The following is a 24,455-nucleotide window of genomic DNA, read 5'->3' as shown; positions in this document are numbered from 1 at the left end:
ATCAGAATCAAAAAAGAACCCCTAGGCCGAGGCCTAAAATTATCCGAGATATATTTGGTGGTAATTACATCGTATGGTCTTCTCGTGTGACCTTTAGATTTAGGGTGACATTCGGCTTTTGATGTTTCGTGGATTTTTTGTGGTTTACAAGATTCTATTAGGATAAAAGCATTCTAAATTATTGTAAGATACCTAAATTTACACATACGACACACATATTTGAGCTTTTCCCTGCTGTTTCCTCAATCATTGAGTGTCGAAGCCCAGGGTCAGCAAAATTAAAACATATATTTAGGAAATATAAAACTTAGCTAGAATTTATTTGTTGAACCAAATTAGAATCAACATTGCGAGGTCGGTATAATATGCAAGTTTTCTCCACTTTTCTACCGAAGCTGTGCTGTGTGTAACTGGATTTCATAAAACGAATAAAATTTAGTTTGCCAAAAATTACGATATTTTATTGGTTTTGGTAACACGTTGTCCCGTCTTGATATGTCTCAAACCATCAATAAAATAAGTGACGAAGGTCTATGGTCGTTTGAAACTCAGCTCCGTGCAGCTTTGTTGAAGGCCTAAAAGTTGGAGCTTTAAAACCAAAAAATGTGGCTCAAAATCCTACCTAAAACAATAGCAAGCGTCTTCGTGGCCTTCCTTTCTTTCTTAGCAGAAGACTTTTCCCTCTTCTTCTTGCTTGCCTTATTGGCTTTGTAGATGGTGAATCTTGCCGTGGCAGCACTGGCTTTTCTTTCCTTCTTCGCTGATGATCCATCACTGAGGTCGTAATGGCTTGTCTCGTGTTCGTCTTCTGAACGCACCGCTAACGATACGTTTCTGCAAAATTGTCATGAATTAGTTCTTTTCTAAAAATTCTTTAATGTTTTCACTGTCTTTATGAACAAGAACATTTGGAAGAACCACTTCGAATATTTTTTTTTGACACGTTTTAAATATCATAGTAAATCGGTATAAGATATGATATTTATGATCATATTTTAAGATGATGACAAATCATCGAAAATGTTGCAGCATGACTTATAAATTATGGTGAAAAGATTTTAAATTAAAGATGAAATGAGTTTGGGAAATCAAGGCACCCTGGATAATTTGTTTACTAAACTATTTTTAGAAAATTAATAGTAGATACATATTAATCATAAAATCTCTAATGGTATACCTACACATAAGGGCCAAAATTATTTATCATTTAGGTATTAAACGCACACAACACCCAAACTGAAAACAAAATGTTACCTTGAATCAGTTACTAACTTCGCACTTTTCCCGTTCTTCTTCCACTTTGAGCTATCACAGCTCATGTTTTTGAGGACTGTGGCGTCTCTAAGCCCAGGTGACCCTGGGGGAGACATGTGTTCCCTAATAGTGTCTTCTAGGTTGGACGGCGCGTACCCTGAGTCATTGTTCCCGTTGGGGTCTGGGGGTTGAGACTTGAGGTTTCTTTTTGGAGTACTGAAACAATTATACTTGATTTACTTACTGTCAAACAATATTTTTTTTTATCATTTATATTATTCTATTTATTTTTTTATATTAAATATTTTTTGTAAATTTTTTTACCTGTCACAAAAAGTGCACAATGCCACTAAAGAAGTTTTCACTTCAAAATATTTGTATACATCATTGAACCCCAATATTGATTGAGTACTATTCGTAAAAGATGAATCAGTGAATCGTTAACGACAATTGGATCAGAGATATTAACTTTCTCAAATCGGAATCCATTTCAAGTTGAAATAGAATTCGTAAGTAATAAAAAGTTAAGCATCCCCAGTTTCAGCTATTTTCCGCGTTATTTTTTACGTTCTTTTGCATAATTAACTTTTTAAGGACTCTTCAAAGTAGAGATTTTGTATGGTTTTTATCATATTCTGGTCCATATTTATGTTTATCGGACCCACGATAGGTGCCAAGGTAGAAAGATAAAAGGTAGGTTCATTGAAAGTTGTCCAATTATATTTTTATTTTTTTATTGTTAGAGTTTCAGTGGTCGTTCCGAAATGCTAATAGTATGTAGCATTGGTAAATATTATTTAATTTTGAATATGACGTGAAGAAATGTCTGTGAGGGTCAACATTTCTGAATAAATGAATTGATTTTAATTTGGTATCATACTTATTTCAATTTCTAATATCATATATATACTCTCTCTCGTACGGTTTCTTCCCAGCTGTTGAGCGTCGGAGCCCAGGGTCCGCTTTCCTATTTTTTCGTCTACACTTCGCACGGTCGTGATTATTATTATCATCCATACTATGTAATATGAAATAATCTAACCTGTGACCTGGGTCATGTCAGTTATATGTGTTATTGTACCTTCAGTAATAAATAGCATTACAGTGATAATTTCATCCAAATCCGGTGCGTGGTGTAAGAGAAGAAAGCTTCGATTAGAAACAGACATGAAGGACGGCTTAGTTTTACACTTTATAGTGATATAATACCTGTTTGTATTTTTGACCTTCACTTGTATAATATTAGAAATGGACATGAAGTCTTACTTGACAGTTTCTTCAGTGACCGTGGCCAACATGAACTCTGTTGACTTGTCGTTCGGTATCACGTGACAGTCCTCGGCGTCCGCCTCCAAATCCGCTGACCTTTTGTCGAAACTGTATATACAGATAAAAAATATATTTATAATTAATTTGATAAACAAATTTATTCGTTGTTGTGATATATCGTTGTTGTATGTGATAATATATACCATAAATCTTGTCTATAGACATAAATAGCATACTAAATTATAATCACAGTTACTTATATATTTTTTGTCAGGAATTAGTAGACTTCTTCTTAACGTGTTGACTCAGTTAACGTGTCGAGTACGAGTATATATAGTTTTCAAAACTTTTGAGGTTTCTAACGAAACTTCAGTGGCATCAACAAAATTCATTAGAAAAATTTAAACTAAAACAATAATTGAAGTTGTTGATAACTTTAATTTCATATAATGAAATAAAAAGCTACAACAAGTGTTGAAGAGATTGAAGTCAAGTTAAACTAAAAAGTTATAGTAAATCAAATTATTTATCTGAATAAATTAGAATTTCACAGGCACTTTTTCACGTCATATTCTAAATTATATAGTAGGTATTGTCAGTTATTGTATAGTAGGTATTGGTGTAGGTAGGCAATTTAACGGACTTTGTGATATCTCAATAAAGCGTTTTAATCTAGCTAATAGGGACACAAATTTTCAATATCGCAATTACGCGAATGCAAAAAGATTATTTGTGGAACTCAAAGCTTGCAACGATTTCCAACGGTAGGCGATTACCGATCGTGGGAAATTGAACCATTCTTTTGGGAATATCTCTCAGGAGGTATAATACAAAGGAATACCTAGGGTGTAATGATAGTAATGTCTATGTAAATATTGTGACAAGCATTATAATTTTAATGTATTGAATTATTGTAGAATAAGCGTCCATATACCTAAAGATAAACATCTATAGAAACAATCGATGGCGACAATTCATACTTTTCGCGACACGTATTCCTTTGCAGGAATGGATTTAACTCTTTTTCATTCAATTATTTAACAATTTCTATGTTAAAGTGATAAATAACGATTCGATACACCGAATCTCAAATATAAAGTGAAATATTATATATTTACATAATATATTTTGCCTTACTTGACGTTGTATATTTTAGCGCCGGTAAGAAATGAATAACCTATTCGAGTGTAATGGTGACATAAGCAGTATTTATGCGGCACTGAGACTTCTGAAGTAGAAATAACTATGTCATGAATTGTGAATTGATAAAATCATATATGACCTGAATATATATGACAAAGTATGGATATTTTCGTACTCTCAGTTTTTCTCGTATTGATAAAAACACATTAGTACTACTATTTCTTCTAATTCATCCACGGGAGGATATGCAGTTGGCCTATTAATTTCTTTTAACAACAATTTGCACCAACAAATTGTACCAACAATTTGAACCAAACATTACAACTATACATAAGATAGTTCCTACATCTTACACACGTGATCATATCTGAACTACTTCTACTTTACAAAACTCCACAACTCCTTGATAATACATCGCAACTAATAAGCGCTAACCCCAGCAAGAGACGTGGATATGTAAGGTCAGTTTTCAATCAAAATTTAGACCTAAATTTATTGTGAGCATTTATGTGAGACCTTCCACAATACCAGTGCCTCTAGGGGTAGATTCTCTGATAACATTTCATACATACCTGTCCTCATGGTCATCTTCATTACTTCCGGACCCTGTGTTAGTTGGTCTGTCATCATGTAATGCAGTCTCTGCCAGACGTCTGGTTTGTGCTACGTTCTCTATGACCACGGCCGTCGTAGCACCCGTGGTAGGATCACCCGATACGGGCGGCTTTTTAGCTGCTCGCTGCTTTTTCGCGCGGTTTCTTAATGCCTGGTGAACACATTGCCTTAGAATTTGACTTGCGTCTTTTTTATCAATTTATGGATGTTTCAGCATAAACGTGAAAGGTAATTTTTTAAGGTAGGATCGAAGAACATCAATAGGTTTCTATCTATCAAGTCATTCTGTTCAAGAAAATATTTTTTACGAAACTGGAAATAAGATTTAAGTCATGTAAGCGTGATGTGATTTTTCTCCATTCTAATGTCAATCATTCAGAAATATTTTTGTATCAAGGAGAAAATGACAATGGTTCATGTATTTTATTCGAGCTCAAAATTCAACTGTTACATATTACTTATGACTTGAGTGATTTATAAGACTATATAAGTCTATGTTACTCAAATTCTATCTTATATGAATAATGTTTACCTTTAATATATATATATATATATATATAATAATACCTTAATACCTTTCATGGATCATTAGCTCACGAATACTTTTAAGATATTGCTTTACATGAAGACGTGATTAATTTTATTTTTGCCTAATATTAAGTGAATTATGATTTAAGTAAATATATGTTAATTCGTTTGTTATAAACACTACCAAACCATAGTGTTTATTTTCCCATTGACCAATTTAGACGTTAAATTTGACCCACCGATAATTATACAAAATGACGTATTTGCTGTTGTTCTGCGTAGGTTAAAGTTAACTGATACGACCCATCCTTAGAGTATCATATAAATCATGAAATTCAAATTGTCATCTTTCAAACTACACACAGTCTGGTGCTAGGCAAATGCTTCTAAAAAAATTTGACATTAATATTCATAATTTTGTGCAATCCAAAAATTCTTCTCAGTAGTATCTTGAAAAATCTAATACCATTTCTTAATCAACATACACAGCTGGGTGAATTTCACGACCGTTTGAACGCGGCGTGTAGCGTTTCATCAGTGTTGCACATTTTTTAAAATAAAGTATCTTTTTTTAAAATTAAACATTTATAAAATTAACATTGTACCAGTACTTTACTTATATATAAAATAATATAATTAAATCGATTACCGTGTATTGTACAGTTTAATAAACACTGTCATTAGTGTTTATTAAACTGTACAATACTCCGCCCGCGGCGGAGTTCAAAACGCTCGTGAAATTCACCCAGCTGTGAAAGAAACGCAAATAAAAACACATACCTTAAAAATATTGTAGTACAGAAACATCATCATGATGCAGGGTATGTAGAAGGAACCCAGTGAGGAGTAAATAACATAGTTCTGGCTATTGAACAGGCATTCGTCGAAGTTTCTGTCGGGGGTGTCGTTTAGCCCCAGGACTATAGGCGCTCCTATTGCAGCAGAGATCAGCCACACCAGAACTATAGTGAACCAGACCCGCCTGTTGTTTTTGTGCTTCGCGTACTTTATTGGTTGTGTTACTGCTATATATCTGTGGGATAGAATTAATTATAGAAAGAGAGAAAAGAAAGAGAAAATCCAATATATATATATATATATATATATATATATATATATATATATATATATATATATATATATATATATATATATATATATATATATATATATATATATATATATATATATATATCCAATCTCTGCAACTTCAATCTTTTTGATGTAGCAGCTAGTGACTTTTTACATGATTGATTTACTAAGCTAAACAAAAATAGGTGATAAACCTTCTGAATTTTCATCTGAAAATCGTCCAGATATGTTTTCGTTTAGGTACCTTCCTACTTTCTTTCTAATCGGTTTTCTTATTGCTAAACTGGTGTCAGATATTATTCAACTCATTTAAAGCTATCTGATGGTCGCTTTCGCATTCGTAAGTCGCAGGCACACTGAAAACTGAAGGATTGACAGAAGGATGTAAGGTTTAGTAGATGTTTCACTTACCTATCAACAGAGATGGCGACTAGATTGAAAATACTGGAAGTGGATGAGGTGACGTCCATCGCGATGTACACGTCGCACACGAACGCGGGAAGCCCCCAGGAACCATTCACCTGTGGACAAACAAATTATACAAATCCTTTGAGTTGCTGGCATATCTAATTTTGACAAATTTATTTGTTAGACAAATTTGTTTGTTAGACAAATTTATTTGTTAGACAAATTTATTTGTTAGACAAATTTATTTGTTAGACAAATTTATTTGTTAGACAAATTTATTTGTTAGACAAAATTTATTTGTTAGACAAATTTATTTGTTAGACAAATTTATTTGTCAGACAAATTTATTTGTTAGACAAAATAAAAAACCCTCGACTTTAAATATTCATTTCGCTACAACTTTTGAACGGCTGAACCGATTTTCAATGAAACATGGCTAAGAAAAACTCGGCATAAAATTATCTATGACACAAAAATAAACTAAACGAAAATCGATTCAACCGTTTGGGAGCTACGATACTATAGACAGATACACAGACAGACATAACTCTTCTCTTTTAGCGTCGGGAGTTAAAAAGAGCTGACGATTTTAAAACGGCTGAACGCACATTTTCCAAAGATAGCTAGGAACACTCTCGAATAAATTATCTTTCAAAAACAAAAAACTACATCAAAATCTGTTTAGCTGTTTGACTGCTACGATGCTACGAGTAGACATACAGATACATAACCACGTTAAAATTATAACTCTCCCTCTTCTGTCGTCGAAGGTCAATTATTTAGTCAATTTTGAAAGATATAAGTACATCACTTATTGACGTCAAAAGAATACTTAAAAGTAACTCTACTGGCTACTACTCTTTACTCCAAAGACGTCAATTAAAATGTGTTATTAACATAAGTATCATTTCATTGCCCACTGATGGATATAAGCCATCATTCATTAGTTTATGTAATTTCTATATCCTGTACACCAAAAACAAATTGCTGTAGTCATCAATACTTATTGCTATTTCAATATTTTCTGTTATAATAATTATTTTACAAATAAAACGCAGAAATTATTAGGTAATAAATCAATATATCTATTATCCATTTATTTGGAAAAATGAACAGCATAAAAACAACACTGTTACCATGTCATTTTCTTATATGCTTACTTTTTTGTCATCTTGTACATATTATAGCAGCCACTGTACATAAAAATATTTGGATGTGAAGTTGGTTACATAAAAATATTTGGAAGAAAGTTGGTTAATTAACCAATGATCTTGATATTTATTTGCGAATCATCAAAAACAGGTCATAATTATCATATTGTCTGTTCTATCGCTAATTTATTACACGTGTAAGGACCAAAGTATAAAATCGAAACTTATAAAATGAAATAACACTCGCGAATCCCAAGAGAAATATGTCCTCCACAAATATGCTATAACAGCCTTATTTTTCGATTCTATCTACGACGGCCATCTTTTACATATATGTGAGTGATTCACAGGATATTAGGTACGGTGTCTGTTTGGCGTGTTTGAATATTGATCATATTGCCTATAACTTGTTCAGCTTCAGTTCCGCGCCATATATTTTGTTGAAAGACGACTATATTCTTTGACTAGCTGGACTTTGCGGCTTTGCTTTGACTTTAAATAGAATTCGATGTGCGACTTGGGTGATAATAGTCCCATTGAACCAGTGCAATCGTAAAAACGACTAGACTGGTTGAACCACTGTTGACTGGTTGAAAAAGCATAGACTCATTGAACTTTATATATATCCAATATGTGACTTATTAGTATTAGTAAATTAATTTAAAAGTAAAAGTATTTCATGATTCATCAATAGATATAAAAGGAAACAAAAGGTACACCCTAAAAATAATTGCTTTCCTTAGAAATAGTAAAATTTTGTAGTAAATATGTAAATGTTTCTTGCTTAGTATGAATCTATACGATGGATACAAGTGGACGCAGGAGATTCACCTTTAATATAGTAAAGAAGATATCGAAATAAAATGAACATCAAAGTCACCTTGTTATAATTGTTAGACACATCAACCTACCCAAATTTATTGCAAACTCGCCGCTATTAACGCGCCATAAAGTTTCATGCAGCGTAACTTGATGTGCTGTTGACTGTACAAGTAGATCGTTATGTATTCTGCGTCGCTCCAAAATCAATTTTTGCTACATTGAACATTCGCAAGTCAGCAGGCTTGTTATCTTAGTTGGCTATACGAAAATAATAAAAGTAATACCTATAATATTAAGCTGTGTTTTTCGATCCTGAAAGGCTAGGTTGGTTAAAGGTATTGAAAATAATTGCTATGTTATAATGAGAAACTAAAATGATATTATACATTTCTAAAATATATTTTAAATCCAAGAACAGACTTCTAACAATCACAATTTCAAAACAGCAAAATGTTATTTTTAGATACTGTTAAAATAAAAAATTCATACTGAAATGATGGAAACCAGACAGAAAAATTTAAGCAAAGCATTTGGAACGAAAATAAAAACTGATAACATGAGTAGCTACTTCGCACCACACATACATAGATTATTTCCACCTGTCTTATTCTCATATATTCCCGGCACATTCCTGGCTGTGACGCCGCAAAGCCCGGCGTAAAAAATAAACCTAGAAATTTAGAAGACTTGGCTGTAATTTTATAACCGGCTGGTTACGCCCTTTTTGGGAAACCTGTTTTTGCCTGTAGGCTGCCCTTAGTCATCCATAGGAGGATAAGGAGTTGTTTTATCTAGGGTCCCTTCATCAATCACAATAGTAACTTCCGGCTAGGGAATTATGATTTATCTGTCATAATCAAAATTTTAAAAAATGTAAGTAGTTGTAAACGTTCTTGTGGATCACAGATTCAAACCTCGTGTCTCATCTCTATTTATAGTTTTTATTTATTTAGCTGTCTACAAAAATATGCATTCATCTCTCACTCTTTTGATTGTGATTTAAGTACCAATTTTAAAAAATTGAAGAAAATTTATGAAACGAATTTTGCGTAAAATCGAGTTTCTGATCGATATACATGTTATCTATTAATTTATTAACAGATTTCATCAAAAAGCACCTTAATAAGAGAAAAATAACATGATCTGCGTGTGTCGTGATAGTAATATTTTTTTAACAGTGTCAAAAATTGTAATTCATTTTATTATAATCAGAACAAATGATAAATCTAGAAATCCAACCAAAACACTTCTCTTGTATCGTCAATTTGTGATCCGAGCCGATGGCGTGCGAAACGAGTAATTTTTCATTGAAGCATTTAGACCGGAAAGGGGACTGAGTGGAGCGATTTGGGAAGATTTCCAGGCTCTCCTCCCTCCGGAGGGGAATTTCGAGAAATTCTGTAATGATAGGCGTTTCATAACATTGAATCTCAATTATTTTTGTCGCTTGTATTTTGTTGCTCAAATTGGGATTTTGATGACAAAGTTTGAAGTCAATTTTTATATTTTTTTCGAATATCGAATAAATAATGTATTCGATTATAATGTGTATTATGATATTATAATGTATTCAATATTCATAATGTATTCGAAAAATTAAAAACAATAAGTTCGAATATCGAATACATAATCTTTATCTCTATTATTCCACAATCGGCACTTTCATGAAAATATTTTTTCATAGTATATAAATTATATTATATATAAACTATAAAAAAATAATTTTTCAATATATGAAATAATAAATGGGTTAGATTGTAGATCCCTATATTATCAGACGTCTTTTATTGGGGCCCAAAGCGGTATTCGTTTAAAAAGCCTACTTAGATACATAATATATCTATACTATTATTATAAAAAGGTAAGCATTTGTATGTTTGAGGCGGATAATCTTCGAAACTACCGAACAGATTTCAAAAATTCTTTCACCATTAGAAAGTTACATTATCCAAGATGGCTTTAGGCTACATTTTATCTCAATATGCCCACGGGAGCAAAGCCCCGGGCAACATCTATTTAATAGAATTTCTAAGTCTCGCACACGAGTGTGGAGGCCACCAAATATACAAACACATAGTACGTTAGGAACGTCCACTTGCTGTATATTTTCCCACATCGTCTTAAAAAGTGAACGTGTGAACGCAATGACTTGTGGACGCTATGTGCTTCGTGTTTCATGGTACACTCCTGTTTACCTATCGTAATTATAATAAGATTGCCAGCCTTGAAATCGTATATTTGCAATTAATTTCGTGAAGCACTCTAACTGGGATTCCATTTTCAAAATCAATCATAATTAGATACTTCCGGATTTGCCACTCAATACGTCGTGTCTAATATACCTATCAGTTTACCATAAGGAATGAATATGTTATGTTATGTTAACTTTTACATTGACCCTATTGACTCGGATGAATTTGGTTAAGTTCAAATCCTGTCGAAACTAAGAAAACGAAAGGAAAAGAATCACTTTAAGTTCGCAAAAGACTCCGTTTTACGATAGGAACTATCTCGAAGTTAGATCAAGGATCGTACTTCTCAATGGGGTGCGAGAACTCCGCGATTACGAACAAGTCGGTCATGACTATTCCAGTATTGTGGAGTCGCAGAAATTGTATTTTTCTTGCCACAGATAAATAAAACAAAGTTGGCCTCCGCGTTTGTCTGTTTCTAAGTTTTTTTTTTAAATTACGCAACGGATTTTTATTCAGTTTTCACTGGTTATTTAGCAAATTTATTGCCGAAGTTATACATATACATAAAAGACACCGTGCGAAGCCGCGCCAGGTTGCTAATAAACAATAAAATCTCTTTTCTTTTTACTGGATTCTCGGAATGATTTATAAAGCCGTAATTGGGGTAACTTTTATTTGGGTTGGATGGAGGACTGTCCATTGGTGTTTCCCAATGGTACACAAAAGATAGATGCAACCATCTCATTTTAAAAATATAAAGGTACAAAAAGGCCTCTTCAACGTTGGCTTCGGCCCCATGAATGCCTCAAAGGACCGGGTCCCGATGGATCCTGAGAATACGTATCAAAATAAATAATAAATATGTATGGAAAAATCACACAAATTGAGTTGGCCCCAAAGCAAGATCGAGACTTGTGTTATAGGTTACTAACTCATGGATACTAGGTATATTTTATAACTTATACATATATAGATAAACACACAACCACCCACAGAAACTACTTAATCAAAAATATTTTTATTTTAAGTAGTAGTACTTATATTATTATTATTTAAGTACATGATAAAAGTCAAATTTTGGTTTAGAACTTTTCTTTTTATATCTATCTGTGTCCTCTTGACCTCTCGTCATTTCGCCACCGAGCGAAAACGTTTTTGTGGTCTCCTTTCCAACAATAAAATTCACCACTTTAGTCTAGCCGTTCAAACAACATCAGCAGAATTTTGTATTTAATTTTTTCTTGCTCCGTTATATTCATTCTCTTCGAATTTTTACAGAATAGTATTTGGGACACTAAGAATATCTTATATTTTTTATTTAAGTTCATATACTTACGTCTTTAAAATCTGTTTTATAATAGTTAGTAGATTTTATTTCACTGCAGCGATAGATAATAAACATATCCTTACAAATTATAAAACAAAGTCCTCGGCCACAACTGTCTGTCAGTCTGTCTGTTCGCGATAAATTCAAAAAGTAGTTTTTGCACGGATTTTCATGCGGTTTCCATCATTAGATAGTTTGATTCCTGAGGAAGGTTTAGGTGTATAAATTATTGTCTTTACCCGAGCGAAGCCGGGACGGGCCGCTAGTTTCCTTTAAAACAAAACTAGGGCAGATAACTACGGAGACAATATAAGCATAATCACAATAATTCACTCCACATTGCCTATGAAGTCCACAATCCACGTTCATAATTATGTCCATGAATCACAAAAGTTGACCTAACTCAAGAGTATATTTTCTCTTCCTGTCCCACAATCACACACACATCTTGGCCCGAATCGATTAATTGACAATATTCAATGTGATAAATGATTTGATACCCGAAATGGCTTGTCCATATTCAAAGTGCTTGGGCATTATTAATAATGTTATAATTAATAACCTTATCCATAATATATAAATTATAGGAGTGACAAGTGTCTAACTTTTAAATTCAAAAATAATGATTGGATTGAATATATTGATATCGTGATATCTCGAATGTCCTGTTTATTGTGGTACCTACCTTATTACTGCAGATATAGCGTCCAAAAATACTACCAACAACCTTTAAACCCGGAAAAAACTACTCTAAACTGTTTCCGTGGGATTTGCAAAAATCTATATAATTATTATAAGTGGTGCCGTATATAAAAACACTAGATGGCGCTGTGTGTATTTTAAATGTGCTATGGATATTTTAATTCAACTATCCCAATGCCATTTTAATACGAAGAAATAACTGTTCCCGAAGGAATTTCAGCGGGCGAAGCCGCGGGTAAACAGCTAGTAGCAAATCAATCAGTATAATAGTATTTATTAGTCTGGTCAGACGGCTTGCCATCATCTCATAATGCAATCCAGTTCAGGAGCTAAACTGATCTGCATCGCAAATTCGTACTATCATATTAATTTTTAATACTAGTGCGATTAATTTCAAGTTTCTAAATTGAACTTCACCGCATTTGTTTTGTTTTTATTTCGTTCCATAATAGTTATTGATACGCCTGCAGCACTGTCTAGTCTAGTGTAAGTATCACCATAATACGTTAAGAAAATAGTAAAGAAACAAATTTCAGGTCACGTTATAAATAGGCCATATCCGAACGAGTAGGCACAACTCTGCAGCAAATTATTGTAGCATTCCCGGCACGTATTCGATTATTTCTCGATTGATGTTCCGAAGAGAGTTATTAGTATCTACATCAATCAGGCCACGATGATTATACAAGCTAAATACAAATGTCACATGCATCGAGGTTATTAGTTATGGTGAGTTGCGCCAGTCAACTTTGACATTGAGTTTAACTTGCGCTCCGTCGACTACTTTGCATTTTTTTGCGCATGTTAATGGTTGACTGGTGCAACCCAGTCATAAGCCTTATAAAACTAAAGTTTTATCGCTATTTTGGACACTATTTCATATGAAAATGTATGTATTTCACATTGAAATTTTTCGGTCTAAGAATATTTTTAAACGTTTGCATATTCATAAATGTATACTACTTACTATAACTAAACTGTGGTTGTGAGTAAGACGTTTAAAATTATTGAGGGTCACAGGTTCGAATCCTACTCGTGTCACATTTCATATACCACCACTTGCTTCCGATTAAGGAAAACATCGAGAATTTGTATGTTCCCAAGAAGAAAAAACAACAGCTATAGGTATTCTGATATACTCACATTTATATAAACTGAAAGCAACATTATCCTACAACCAGGAAACTATCATCGATTTATGAAACTGCGTACGACTTTCAAATTAGAAATGAAGACTCCAGGGGACTAAAAGAATACCGCGTAAAATTCGCAACACTATATCACTTACCCATTTTCGTATTCAGCATCAGAGTTCCATAGCATAGACCTTTGCAACTTTAAAAATACAATCTGTCAAAGCAAATTCAACTGTAAACTAACACAATAAAGGCGGCGAGATGTGAAAAGTCAATTTTGGAGTGCTATTCCCGTCGTGACCGCCAATCGCAATGAAGAAAAGTCATTTCGTGCTACGCTTCTATTACAAGGAACCATCTTTTTTAATATAGGCTTTACTTTTACCCTTTGAATTTGAAATAATACTGTCACGTACTGTGTGCGTGCTTGGAATACCCTCGGCCATGATACACGATACTAATATTGTCGAAATTTGCGCGGCGTCATACAAATCATATATTATTAGGGTCACTAAAATACATAACATTATCCTTAAATACGCTTTAGTAATCCTAAGCTATAATGTAAGTGGAACATGAAAATTGTACTTATTAGGAATACATAAACTAGCTGCGTCCTAGGACTTTCCACCTGTGAGATTATTGGGATAAAATTTACTCTTGTCAATTACGAATAATGCAGTTTGAGTCAGCAGTTTGAGAATTGAGTCGTTTATAATTGTCCATATTTAATGACAGTCAGTTAATCACCCAATTTTTTTGGAAGGCCGGAATGTTATGTCATACTTTAAAATCGATTTCTGAGGATACCGACTCAGTGTCATCATCCGTGTCAGCTCACAAATTTTGAGCAGTGTAAAAAAAATACCCTTTATAGCCGCGTGCAGAGCTGTGAGAAACAGCTAGTCAGATATAATTGAAGTGTCAGTCATCAGCTAGGGACCGCCACTCACAGATGTCGAGGGTCATAAATCGCGTCAGTCCTCTACAATCGACAGCCACAGACGGATGTGTTGACAATATATTCATCTTTTGCTTATAACCAGGCTGGCGTTTATTACTTACACTGTGACAATTGAGCAGTCCTATTGATATTATAAATGCGAAAGTGTAAGGATGTATATGTGTATGTTTGTTACTCTTTCACGCAAAATCCACTGGACAGATTGTTTCGAAATTTGGTACACGGGTAGAATATAACCTGGAGTAACACATTTACTTTTTATCCCGGAATCTCGGTAGTATAAATTTTTTTGTGTCTCCGGTCAAAGTTAATTTTACTTAGGCTCAATAGCATCAGTCAACTTTAACGTTAACAGTAAAACCGCGCGCCGACGCCAATTAGATACAATGACGCTGACGCTAATTAGATACAATCAACTTTACGTTGATCTGCACAGGTCAAAGTTATCGTGAAAGCTGACTGGTGCAATCCAACCTTGTTTTGCTTGTGTCCGAAACCCGCGGTACTGCCTTAATGTGGCCTCAGAGTTGATTTTACAAATTAATCAAATCATTAGTGTAGTATATTACAGACATGAAAAACTAGAATTTACTATTACCTATAACATTATATTATATGATTGTATCTGAACATTACCATTCTCAATATATTAATAACGATGCATGTTTGCCTCGAAGTCCTGACTTCAGCGGTAGAATTTGCATTTTCCGAGTAAAGAGACTGGGACGTATTATTGAATGCTTATTTACATAACATGTTCATATTGCTGAGTCCTTTATTTGTGTGTTGGGGAATACACAGCAAGGGTGAGTTGCACCAGTCAAATTTGACAATGACTTTAACCTGCTCGCCGCTGATTTCTAGACATAATGGCGTAGTACTTTGCATTTTTCGGCGCAGGTTAAAGTTAACGTCAAAATTGACTGGTGGAAGTCACACTTAATATTTTGAGTAATAACATGACTGAATAAAATGTTTCCAACACTTCTTAGGAAGTGTATGGAACATTTTATAGGGTTGCCAGATACTATACATAAGGATAGTAAATAAAAGTTGTAAGGTTCCTCTTTAATTATATAATTACCGATTTTCGCAATTTACTATAAATTACAAATTTTGAATAATAAAACATGCCAAATAAAATCAAATTATTATCATAACACTTACTTTTATAATTTCAATATTCCTATTTTTTATCTTAATTAAATTAAAGTAATTCAAAAACTCTGATTCATGACATCATCATGGCCCGCAGAAATTTCCTTCAAAAGTCTTTGTTGTTCAGCTGACTGGGAGCTCCTGAGACCGGAGACACCCCAGGTGTTGCACCTCCTCAGAGGGGGTCTCCCTCGAATCTTCCCCTCGTATTTGTGACGCTTGTGGTTCAGTGGACTGAGCTCCGGGTCTGACATCTCATCGCATTTGCGTTTGGACGCGGATGATGTCGTGGATTCGTTTAATGATTTGTACGGGGTTGTTATTGCTGGAAATTTTAGATATTTTGTTAGTTGACGTACCTATTCTAAATATTTATTTATTATTTTTAGAGGTGACTCAAAATTCGATGTGACTTACAGTGACTGTACGTCAAACCCAAATTTTACAATTCTTCACCCGATTATTAGAGTACAGACAACAGATTACCTTCATACAGTCAATTCAAATAAAAGTAAGTCCAAAAATATTGTATAAAGTGTTTATTTATTCTCGGTACTTATTCAGTTGGAATTATAAATTCCTAGCAGAAATATTACGTTTAGGCATTATTTAGAAATGTAAATAAAATAATCAAAATATTTCAATAATCTTATTTCAATGTAATTTTACTAAATTTTATTAGGCTTATTGAAACGACTTTCATTTGCCCCGTTCGCCTGGTATTTTAAATTTACCTATAAATATTCAATTACGTATTAATAATTACTTATTTTAAATGATTATTTTAAATTAAATTTACATTTATTCATTCTGATTCTGATTACGAACATAAGAAAGTTGATTTCGATCGGTTAAACAAATAATTGCACATGTCAAAAAAATAAAAGGAGGTTATGATGTATTAAACAAATCAGTGATAATTTATACATTCACAAATAAAAGGCCTTGGAGCGAAATGATATTACAACTGAAACAAGCCAATATACTTGTGAATAGAAAACGCAATATTGCTGTACTCGAGACAGAAACTGTTTGAACTTCACTTGGACCTTATTTCTTCTCGTTAAATTTTAAATTAAATGAATTTTCATTCCAAAGAGATTCATATTATGGATTTAATATTTAGCGAATCATGGCTAATTTTGTTAACTTGAAAATTTTTAATGGAATATTATGTATATGTATTTAATATCTTGTGAAAAAAAATTATTAATGGATTTGAAATGGAAATACTTCGTTATATAAAATGTTATATTTTAATATAGAAGCATGTGATTTTTTATGCAAAGAGTATTTTACTTTAAATACTGTTTTGGGCAGTTGAATTTTTTTTTTATATTTTTAAATAAATCCTTATTTTCACTGTAGTGTTTTTGTCTATCAATACAACGTTAGAAGCATTGTGCCTTGTGGTTCCGTCCTAGAATAAGACCACAGGATATCTTTCCATAGATATTGTATGAAACGACTAAACGACACATAGCCCTAGCAACTGGTGGACACTAATAGCATTCCCAAGGGTGACTACCGTTAGGCACGGCAGGTGCCGGTTGTCGGTTGTACCTATAAAATCACAGTCTTATTTTTAAAATCTCCAAGTGTTATTTTTACGCTGACCCCGGGTTTTGTGACGTCCAGCCTCGAATGACACTAAGAACATGTGAAGATAAGAGTGAGAGAGAATCCAACGTTAGAAACTAGATAATATTAGTTTATCAATTATATTTTGTTTTTCAGAAAAGCCTTTAATATCAACATTTATAACCGTTGTTCCTAATTATCTAAATTACAGGTAATTAGAGTAAAAAACATGCATTTGAAACGTTTCAACAGATATTAAACAATTCTCACTTTTTCTTCATTCTCATGTTTGCTACAAATGTTATCTCATTTATAAAAGTAGGTAATAAAAACCACGCACCTAAATTAGTCCCTTGGTCTCCCCAAAATACATTTTTCACAGCTTTTGCCACGCTCGACCAAATGTTCTCTTTATTGTATCCTAAGTTTCTGTCAATTTCACTTATTTCCTCATCAAGGGCTCCACTTTCATTGAGTCTTTTTACGCTCACTTTTTTCTTTGTGATAACGAATTTGAATTGGATTTCGGTGTCTTCTTCATTAGATCTTAGGACTGAAGAGAGACAATTTTGTAAAGATCCGGCTATGTTATTGGTCAGAGCAGATATTGCGTTGTTGACACTGGGTTGTATGGGCGAGTCGACGCAGGTCTTGAATAATTCATTTGATTCCTTTGAATAGTTTTCTGTTTCAACAACTGGACTGTCTTCTTTGAAATTTATTGCCCTGGCAGGAATGTTAGCATGGTCACCCACTGGTGGAGTGTTTTCAAGAGCTGTCTCTTTGGGAGACTGGACTGGAGTTCGAGCTAATGTAAACCCTTTGTTCTCGAAACGATTTATGAGCGCTTGAAACCGGGGGTTGTGAGCGAATCTCGGTTTTTGAGGGCCTGGCGTCAGCATGCGTTTTGGTTTGCGATAAACTAGAAATAACAAAAAATAAAAATACATTTTTATGTCGCTGTAAAATTATAAAGTCAGTATAAGAAGAAATTTAAACAAATTTAAAAGTTAAAATGAAACTTGTAAGTATATGTCTCTTTTAAAACAAAAATAAGTGTATAATAAATAATTATATGAATAGTTAATGAAATAAAATGCGTTAATATGAATAGCGTTAAAAATAGCGTTCAATATGAGTCACGTAGGTACGCAATAATGTATCGATATTATTGTTTGTAATTTAAATACGAAGAAAACAAAATGAAAAAGTTTAAACTACCCCTCTTAACTTTCGGTTGCTGCTCAAATACGGTATCTTCCGCAAATTTCACTTTCTTAGTTTTCACAGACGATGGCTCCGTATTATTCATGGAGTCTGCGAATGTAACTTGTTTTTCAGAACTATCCTGACTGCCGAGGCGAATGCGGCTGCCAGTAACAATGATGCTCTTAAGTTTTGGAAGCACATTTTCAGTTTCCGTCTTCGAAGGCTAAATAGAAAATAAAATAAGTATGAAAAGACGAAGGAAAGGAAATAGACATGCATATATCTTTATCGCGGAGTCTCGGAAAAAAGATAAATTTGCTTTTAAGTGTTCAATATGTTATAGTCCTCGTTCACTCCCTTTACATTAAATGAGAATCACACATACAAAAGTTATATTTACATATATTATAAAAAAAAATGTTATAAAAACTATAAGCCATAATTCATCGGGTATATGAAACATTACAAAACTATATCCAATCTTGCGAAACGAATACTCTTTTTTTTTTTAAACCTATCTCTGTAAATCATAATAAAATATCTATATATGTGGAATGTTTTTTTAATTGAAACTTTATTTTTTCCAAATTGGTACATACAAAGTACTCTTCCATCTTATAATCGTAATTCAAAATAATTTATTTCATCTTAAAAAATTGTTTCATACATGCACTAAATAAATTATGTGATGAATACCTATAGTTATTTAATTGAGCAAATTGGAAGTATAGATTTATTTCAAAATATGGGTACCTCATTATTGGTACTTTGGGCTGGACTATCAGCGTTCTCGATTTCAGAGAGCGGGGAGTCAGCTCCCTGGCCTGTGAACATGGACCACCCATTATTGGCTGGGTGAGTCGGTGTACTGGTGGTCACAGCTTGTGCCAACTTCAGGATGTTAGGCTGAATGTGGGAAGTGGGTGTGGTCATCTCCTTTTGGGTTTCCAGATCTAAAGAAGATTTGGACTAAATTATTTGTGGCTTATTTTCTTACTGAACTTATTAAAAGCCTGTCTACAGAACAATGTCAGTATTTTTCTTTTCCAAATTATTATTCAAAACACACTAAAGTAAAATATACTGAATTTTAAATCTACAGTAAAAAGTAACTTACAGTAAAATATTTAACTTAAATATGTACTCACTGCCAACGTTGTCAGTTCTTGAGGGTGTAGTTTTACTATTTACAGGCGATCCATCACAATTAACTTCATCAATAGTTTCCTCGTATTCTTCAACCACTTTCTGCCTCATCAAACTAAGCAGCTTTTTAGCATGAGGTGTTGCAGCCCTTTGTCTTTTCAGTTTCGGAGTCTTAGGTTCTTTTTTAGGATGAGGTGTTTGTTGATCAACTTTCAATTCTTCTTCGCTTTCACTGGATTCATAATCGACTATATGAGTTTTCCTTACTACAGGTGTTATAACTGCTGTCTTACTAGCTTTGTTAATAGATATAATACCTTCAACGTTTTCACTGTCATTTTTTGTCTTCTCGTAAATAGAATCAAATTTTTCATCTACGATACTTTTACTGGGTTCTTCATTTGAAATGATTTCAGATATGCTCGTGCATTTATCTATATTTTGAAAGTCGTCCATGGTTTTGAATATTTTGCTGCACTTCTTGCACTGCAATGGTGAATGTTCTTCAGTTAAATGTTTGAGGAAAGCGTCATTTAATTCCTCAGGTCTGCAAAGAAATCCGTTGCCTCTGCATATGGGACAATCAAAAAGTAGACCATGGGTTGTATTCTCGTGTTTCCACCGACAATTGCTACAGCAGAATACTGATTGACAGACAATGCATACAGCCTGGAAAATATTATAATCTTATGTATAGCTGACAGAAGTAATGTATAAATGCATTAATTTATAAAGACTTTTATTTCTTTTATAGGTTCCTTTGCATCAGCCAAATCACGGTAAGCTCAATACAAAACTTCAATTAAATATTATACATGTACTTGGTTAATAAAAACAATATCCTTTATATGTTGTATATGTACTTAGGTAGTTCAATCAGCTTATCAGTAAATTTGTATGAAAGATTAAAAAAAACTTTTTTATGTTTTTTAGGATTTTCAACTGATTGTTTATGTTTAAAAAACAGTCTTTTCTTCGAGACTTATTACAAAATGAATTTTAAATTCATGACCGTGTGTCCATTTTAAAATCACGTGGCCTTCAATCGAATTATTCATTTTTTCACACACTGGAATAAATTATGCCCATTCGTCACTCTGACAGCAATTACACGGGTACGGGGTATCAAATTATCGAGGATAATACTAAGCCGAACCAATAACCAGCTCAAAAACAGGCTACCAGGTCAGTTACTAAACTCATTGATCTCAATTAGTGGACGCTGAGTAAGATTTATCTTTGTAACGTAGGTGACAATTTCAAAATGCAAATGTAGGTACCTACTCATTTTGAGATTTGGTCTAACAGATTCTAAAAGTCTTGCTGACAACTTAGTCATATTGAGATATAGTTATAAAGCTTCTAATTTGATACAGACAGATTCCCTAATTTTGGGTCAAGGTCAAAAAGATTTAGCAGAAGAATTTATACGATTCCAACTCCTAACTGACCAATTATATTATTCAGAAACAAATTTTTATTACAGTACCATTCTCACGGAGCCCGTGAAGCTTTAAGCAATAAAGAAAAAAACATGGTGCTAAATTATTCTAACGCACGACAATAACTTCCCCATAATCCACATATATGTGTGAGAATCGGGGAAATACACTTATGTACAGGGAAAAAGGGACACAATCCTGACATTCCTCGCACGCGGCAGCCGTGGCAAAAAGCGAAAACGTGTTTCTGGCCAACCACATTACGACTTCACTCGCCGTACACTGGCGGCTAAGGAAACTTACACATTCAACTGAAATCGAATTCACTATTCATATTACACTGTTCTGTCATCAGTAAACTCAATCCGCTAGTGGACAAAAGTTGCTTTCTCGACTTATTTTAGCTAATATTTTGTGTAAATGTATGTTGCACGAACGTAGTTAAAATAATTCAGGCACCTCGAAAATAAGTCGATACATATTTATTGAATAAAAATATTAAATAATGCACATTTATAATATTAGTAAAAAAGTATGGATTGTGTCAACTACGAGAAATTTTAGCTATTCTGTGGTGTGATCTGAAAAGCGATCCATAAGGGATCATATTAATCTGTCATGCACTGGAATTTATGACAACATAATACTTAATAATATGTAGGTAATATGTGTCGTATTGTTCCGCCCTAAAATAGCAGTAGTCCGTTTTCTTCCGCGAATGTCGTACGAGACGAATAAGGGATAGCCTTGGCAGCTGATAGGCAGCACTAGCATTTCATCAATTACAGTCAAAATCTTATTTTTTTACGATGAGGTTTTGTGGCGCTAAAGCCCCTGAATGAGACTGGAACACGCAAACATGACAAATATATAATAAAATGCAATTATCTGTGGTGTTATTGTTACTGCATTAGTTGTTTTTTGGTTAATCCTTTGGTTTCTAAGGCAAAATTAATGAGCTGAAATCAACTGGTTTATTATCATGATAATACACATCTTGCCTTTAAACAATCGATTTACGATACATTATCGATTTACGATACACGATACATTACAAATTGTATGACCCTAATGGATATAAATGCGAAAATCAAGTAATATTCACTAATATTTATACAAAAATAATATGTTTGTTTCATTATCACTAGGTCCTAAGCTAACCAATCTAATTCCAAGTTATTAACATGTACTTACATCAGGTGAAGGTATCATCTTCAATTTCGCTCATATTCTATCGATAAATCCGATTACAAAATTCTAAAATGAAATAGTGATTAATCTGTTTCAATTTAATATATCGATTTATTTTTCACAGGCACAAGATGCACTTTCAAACTGATATTAGTTCTACCCACACTGCGAAAATATGCGAATGCGAAGTTTTTACTTTTTTGTAAGTGGTTTTTGTAGTGGCAATGGAATCAAAACAAAACAGCCAACAGAGCCAAAGAACAGTGTACGTAGTGCGTCTTTGCTATTTACATCACACCATCTAGTAAACTTGCAGTGAGACGTAACTAACCAATCACAGTGTGCTATTGTGACGCAACGACAACTACGCCGCAATTTGATTGGTTCGCTGCGTCTCACTTCGAATCGATTCGATAGTGAGAAGTGAACTCGCACTTCGCCCACTGTACTGTGTATTTTACATGGTGCGCTTTCAATATTTTTTTAAAGATAAAAATAGAATAAGAATAAAATGTTAAGAAAAAAAAATATATATAGATAGGTAGATAATTAGATAAATAATCGTGACACTAATTTGAAATTAGTGGCGACAAACAAAAATGGCATCTTATTCACGTCCTAGAATAGGACCAATTCCAAATAACATATGAGGCGATTGGGCTAAAAGCCTGTTCATATAGACAATTAGGCAACAAAATCATTCCTATAAAGGGTTGACGTAAGACGAAAACAGCATCAGGGCCTCACAGCTGCAAATATTACTAGTAATATGCCAGGATAAGAAACAGAACAAATGGCAGTTCTAGCTTAAAATTCCCAAATCAGTGGCTAGGGACGGCGGCAGGTAATTCGCAAATTAGATAAAATGTTGATATAAAGCCGGGCCCCACGGGAGCCATTTACAGGCGCGCCGGACAATACCGACGATATTAACCTCGTCTCCGTGATATAACGTTTTTTACGGCACAATTTTGGACATTTTAGATTTACTGTGATTTGAAATGATTTATCATTTTCATTGCCTATTTGACTAAGAATAAAATAAAATGTATAAATATAACACGTAATTTAAATCTCACTTTAATTCGTCAGTTTTATGAATTACCTACGCGATTTACTTTTTTATGTATTTCTTATAGTGGGCAAACGACCATGCAGGTTGCCTGGTAGAACGCAGCCCATGCAATATTTTTGTTCTAATCAAAGTAAATTTAAGGGTGAGTTGCACCATCAAATTTGACGTTGATTGTAACCGGCTCGCCGTTGACGTTTAGACAAAATGACGTTCTTTGCGTTTTTCTGTGAGGTTGATGGTGCAACCAACCCTAAGAATTGATTATTGACTCCAAAATAGTGATGTCGAAGGATGTTATTGTCACACAAGCTTCCATCCAGCTTTTTATATTGTTTGTTTTTGACATTTGATAAATATAGTATCTGATTTGACTAGTTGTGAAATAGTCTTTGAATGATAAATTTTCATTATTATTTTTTCTGTGGAACTGGTATAATTTAGAATAAATACGGGATAATGGTTTTAAAAAATATTACTCAGCGTTATTGACCTCAACAAATGGGCAGGCGTTTTAGAAGATATGTCTTCGACCCATATTTTTTAGATCCCCGCATACCTGACATATATGGCTGAATGAAGAAATATTACTGACACGTAGACGCATCAATTTTATGAATGAATAAATTCACCTAGATTCCATTATAGATTTCATGTATACATAAGTAAAAATATACAAGGTCCCAAAGATTCATGTCAATGAAATTAGATATTGTTTAAATGGATTTGTTAGACATGTCACACAAGCTTTTTAACTGATTTTGAAAATAATAATGAGATAAAACAGTTCTGGAATCGAGCGGATAACAAGCATCTAAAATAACAGCACCTCATGTCCAGGTTCATTGGCCACCACTTGTTTCCGGTGAAGGAAAACATCGTACAACCAGCAGGTTGCACTCAACCAATGTGCACATTAGTTAACTATCTATTTAGTTTATTTGTGTATATACCAACACTTGTCACTTGAGATCTAGACTCGATAAAATTTGATGGTACCTACCAGTATTACAAATAACACAACATACTGGCGATTATTCTCGTGGGCGA

At 33.5% G+C, this 24,455-nt stretch overlaps 2 protein-coding genes across 4 annotated transcripts in view; both read right to left on the bottom strand.

The window, feature by feature from the left end:
* The window catches only part of LOC128674461 (dopamine D2-like receptor), a 155,513-nt gene that overhangs the window by 3,601 nt on the left and 127,457 nt on the right, over nucleotides 1–24,455 (bottom strand). The window contains exons 3-8 of one of the 2 annotated variants that reach the window (XM_053752982.1): nucleotides 6,313–6,422; nucleotides 5,590–5,842; nucleotides 4,239–4,432; nucleotides 2,521–2,631; nucleotides 1,255–1,470; nucleotides 623–834 (exon numbers count right to left, since the gene is read on the bottom strand). In XM_053752982.1, coding sequence (XP_053608957.1) covers nucleotides 623–834; nucleotides 1,255–1,470; nucleotides 2,521–2,631; nucleotides 4,239–4,432; nucleotides 5,590–5,842; nucleotides 6,313–6,422 — 1,096 coding nt within the window. The remainder of the gene's footprint in view (nucleotides 1–622; nucleotides 835–1,254; nucleotides 1,471–2,520; nucleotides 2,632–4,238; nucleotides 4,433–5,589; nucleotides 5,843–6,312; nucleotides 6,423–24,455) is intronic. The other variant, XM_053752983.1, reaches the window with a different exon arrangement.
* On the bottom strand, nucleotides 15,668–22,513 carry LOC128674460 (uncharacterized). 2 transcript variants are annotated; one of them, XM_053752980.1, is made up of 6 exons: nucleotides 22,337–22,513; nucleotides 19,703–20,369; nucleotides 19,308–19,507; nucleotides 18,567–18,777; nucleotides 17,686–18,267; nucleotides 15,668–16,089 (listed from the first exon to the last, which is right to left on the bottom strand). In XM_053752980.1, exons 1-6 carry the CDS (start codon nucleotides 22,352–22,354, stop codon nucleotides 15,824–15,826), a joined length of 1,944 nt encoding a protein of 647 aa, XP_053608955.1. In that variant the 5' UTR covers nucleotides 22,355–22,513; the 3' UTR covers nucleotides 15,668–15,823. The 2 variants fall into 2 exon arrangements, with proteins under 2 accessions (XP_053608955.1, XP_053608956.1); XM_053752981.1 differs by having other exon boundaries at nucleotides 19,703–20,186.

The sequence above is a fragment of the Plodia interpunctella genome, chromosome 12 (assembly GCF_027563975.2).
Source record: "Plodia interpunctella isolate USDA-ARS_2022_Savannah chromosome 12, ilPloInte3.2, whole genome shotgun sequence".
Taxonomy (NCBI): domain Eukaryota; kingdom Metazoa; phylum Arthropoda; class Insecta; order Lepidoptera; family Pyralidae; genus Plodia; species Plodia interpunctella.
Note: the sequence above shows the minus strand (reverse complement) of the source record. Positions and strands in the feature narration are given on the sequence as shown.